Here is a 3258-nt window from a genome sequence, read left to right as displayed (position 1 = left end):
ACATCTCTTCGGCAGCGGCTTGACTTCAGTGTGACCGCTTTTGCCTCAATTTTTGTGGCTCAACAACAACGTATATCGATAAGAAAGCGAACTTAGCCCACTTAAGCCCCCTTTATTTAAATAGCTCAACTACTTGAGGTGAACGGCGGAAACTAGCTTATTCTAAATACTTGCTTTTATTGTATTTTAACTAAATAAGGTTTAAAAAAATAGTTCAACAAAAAAAAAACAATCGCAATGTTGCTGGTATTGGAAGACTTGTTGCTTGACAACCGGAGTATGGCCATTTGTATACACTATTTCGTTAATTTAATATGAGATACTGTTTTAAAACGTAATTAATATAAAGATTTTAGAAATCCAATAAAAGCAATTATTTAGAATAGGCCAGCTATGAAGAAAATTGATTTGTTAATCGGATAAAATGATGTGGGCATATCTAAATGTTCTATATAGCTAGTAATATTCTACGGAATTTTAAAATCAAGGAGTATGTATAATGGAACTTGAATTCGTCAGTATATTTTTCAAATGAGACGGTATATTTCTGAGGGTCGGACGGTATATTTTAACGATAAAATATACCAGAATATATACTACTTTTACAGAAAAAGAACAATCGTGTCGTGTCCCAACAGAAATTTCTCCGCTCTCTCGAAAATCGTAAATCATGGCCGAATTACAGGTAAAAGTTAGATTTTATACAGACTTAAGTAACACCTATTCTATATATCTTCTCTTTTGATGTACACTTGCAGGAATTCAATCAAGCTGCCGAAGATGTTAAGAATCTGAATACCACGCCCGCAGATAATGACCTTTTGGAACTCTACAGCCTGTTCAAGCAGGCCACAGTGGGCGATTGCAATACCGGTGCGTGAGAGAACGGACAGTTGTTGGATAAAATCAATGAATTATTAATGCATTTTATGGCTTCTAATACTGTAGACAAGCCCGGTTTCTTGGACTTTAAGAGCAAGGCGAAGTGGGAGGCCTGGAATGCACGCAAAGGAATGAGTAATGCCGATGCGCAGGGCGCGTATATAGCCAAAGTTAAGGGATTGATTTCCTCCGTAGGACTAAAGTCTTAGGATGGGATACGAATTATCGTACATCATGATATTATTATATTAATGCATTTTGGAATCTCACATGTCGTAAAACGCACAAGTCTTGAGTCTTTTCCGCACAAAAAATATACTCACACATTGAAATGTATATTTAATTTGTCATTTTGCGGGAATGCATATATACAACATAGATATATACTGTTTTAGGACTGGTTCTGCTGCTGCTGTTCGACCTCGGGCGAGGCGGCACTGTTCTGGGACTTGCGCTGTCTCTCGTAAACCTCGCGCTGCAGCTCGCGTAGGTTCAGCTCCAGCGTTTCCACCACCTCGAAATTCATGTCCTGCCGTGCCTGCTTAATGTAGCCCTTTATAATATTGATTTGTTCAATGAGGGGATCGTCCAGGCCGGACTTTGAGGTGGAGGCTTGCGGGGCAGACCAGTTGTTAATGGATTGCAGATCCGACTAAAACAAGTGATAGGAATTAGTGGAGGAATCCAGATACATCACAATAACACTCACCCCCTGAGCAAAGCTGCCGCTCTCCAGACCCCCACCCGACTGTATGATTGTGGCACCCAGGCCGTAACGCTCATACGCCTCCATGGCCATCCGCTGTTCGGTGAGGATGCGCTGCTCCGTCTCCATACGCTTTCGTTCTTGTATTTGCTGGATAAGCGCCTCATCCGGCAGCGGTGGCAGCGACAACATCCGCTCCTTGATGGCCTGGATGCAGCTCAGGCGAATGGCCTTCTTGAGAGACTCCTCCCGACTGCCGGGTTCACAGTAAATGGCCAGAATGCGCTTACTCCGCATATCCATGGTCTCAGCCACCTGGCCAATCTTGCCGCGCAACGCGCTTGCATCCGAAATGGTGAATATAGTCTCCCCCTCGTGCAGGCTGTTGATGATCTTCAGATACATGTCCAGGTCTGGGGTGACATCCTTTTGCAGCTGCCGGATCTGCTCATAGACCTGTACGAGCAGTGGGCGACATGTGCGGCTCTCGTGCATGTCCTGTCGTGTGTCCAGCAGCCACAGGCAGTGCTCGCAGAGGCGTATGGCACGGTCACCCTGATGCATCTGCTGCAATGGCTCGCTCCGACTGGTCGAGAGGCTGGCCAATTGCACTACAAAACGGAAAAAAATTATAATCAGGTGAACGATCCCAAAGAGTTCTCCCACTTACTGGCATTCTCTAGGGCTAGGAACTTGGAACAATCATTGCACATAATGCCGCCACAGAGACGGCAGTGATGCTGTCTCCGGGCGATGTGGAAACTCTTGGCACAGCTGGGGCAGAGCTTCACCGAACTGCCATCCAGCCAGGCCACCGTCTGTTGTTCGTGCTGCTTGCGCTGCACCGAATCCGAGGGCAAGTCTTTCAACAGCCGATGCAATCGTATTATCAGCTTGTTCGTCTCACTCGCGTAGCGTTCCAGGCGAGGATTGCGCACAGATTGAAAGTACTCAAAGTGCGAACACTCGGCGCCGACCTGCTGCTTGGACATGTAGTTAAAGACATTGAAACGGGAGCGAGCATTGCTCAGCACCCGCTGGTCAGCGCCGTTTCCATTGGAATTGGCCGATGGTCCGCCCGCTGTCGAAGATGAGGAGGCCGCCGCACCGCGTTCATCTTCAAAGTTATTAAGGATTTTCTTCTTGGCCTTCACAAATATATTGAACACAGACTTGAGGGTATCCTCCTCCTCGGCATGCTGGCGCGCAAAATGATCCGTGAGTACATCAATGGATTTCAGATCTGCCCGGCAAATGGGACAGAGGAAACCCTCTAGGATCTCCCCACTGGCGGCACTCTGATCCTCATCGCTGTCAAAGGGATTACTAGCCATTTTTAAACGATGAGTAAGCACTAGATTTGGGCTATTTTTTGGTGGGTGTGTGTTTGTTATGCCCTCGCCCACGAAACAGATTACTGTGGCCGTTCCTCTAGATGTGGGACATTGTCATGACTAGCTATGGCTTGCCGGCCACATCCAGGTAAAGTCTAGCACTTAAATGACGTGACTGCAGTCCTAGAAATACATTTTTTATTAAATTTGAAATAATGATTTTACCAAAATAATCAAACCTGCTGCAAACTCTGCTTCTTTCCACGAGGTGCCATTCACTGGGAGCCGCGCACACTTGAAACGAAAGCTCTTCGCGGTGAGTGTCCGAAATGCAAG

General features: G+C 46.0%; 2 protein-coding genes across 2 annotated transcripts; one reads left to right on the top strand and one right to left on the bottom strand.

The window, feature by feature from the left end:
* Nucleotides 1-622: 622 nt before the first annotated feature.
* LOC6589853 (acyl-CoA-binding protein) lies at nucleotides 623-1218 on the top strand. The gene is made up of 3 exons (XM_002014677.2): nucleotides 623-685; nucleotides 759-873; nucleotides 949-1218. Exons 1-3 carry the CDS (start codon nucleotides 671-673, stop codon nucleotides 1089-1091), a joined length of 273 nt encoding a protein of 90 aa, XP_002014713.1. The 5' UTR covers nucleotides 623-670; the 3' UTR covers nucleotides 1092-1218.
* LOC6589854 (rabenosyn-5) lies at nucleotides 1209-3244 on the bottom strand. Its single transcript, XM_002014678.2, has 4 exons — nucleotides 3162-3244; nucleotides 2259-3105; nucleotides 1592-2199; nucleotides 1209-1534 (listed from the first exon to the last, which is right to left on the bottom strand). Exons 2-4 carry the CDS (start codon nucleotides 2920-2922, stop codon nucleotides 1274-1276), a joined length of 1533 nt encoding a protein of 510 aa, XP_002014714.1. The 5' UTR covers nucleotides 2923-3105; nucleotides 3162-3244; the 3' UTR covers nucleotides 1209-1273.
* Between the last annotated feature and the right edge of the window lie 14 nt (nucleotides 3245-3258).

Source organism: Drosophila persimilis, unplaced genomic scaffold, assembly GCF_003286085.1.
Source record: "Drosophila persimilis strain 14011-0111.01,24,50 unplaced genomic scaffold, DperRS2 tig00000191-arrow-pilon, whole genome shotgun sequence".
Taxonomy (NCBI): domain Eukaryota; kingdom Metazoa; phylum Arthropoda; class Insecta; order Diptera; family Drosophilidae; genus Drosophila; species Drosophila persimilis.
The sequence above is the reverse complement of the archived record's forward strand: the minus strand, read 5'-3'. Positions and strand labels throughout refer to the sequence as shown.

Bases quoted from the DNA above. Each gene is read 5' to 3' on its own strand.
- LOC6589853 (XM_002014677.2), top strand. The intron at 874-948 runs GTGCGTGAGAGA...CTAATACTGTAG, and splicing joins AGTGGGCGATTGCAATACCG to ACAAGCCCGGTTTCTTGGAC.
- LOC6589854 (XM_002014678.2), bottom strand. From the start codon at position 2,922: ATGGCTAGTAATCCCTTTGACAGCGATGAGGATCAGAGTGCCGCCAGT. The intron at 2,200-2,258 runs GTAAGTGGGAGA...TCCGTTTTGTAG, and splicing joins CCTAGCCCTAGAGAATGCCA to TGCAATTGGCCAGCCTCTCG. The intron at 1,535-1,591 runs GTGAGTGTTATT...CACTTGTTTTAG, and splicing joins GCGGCAGCTTTGCTCAGGGG to TCGGATCTGCAATCCATTAA.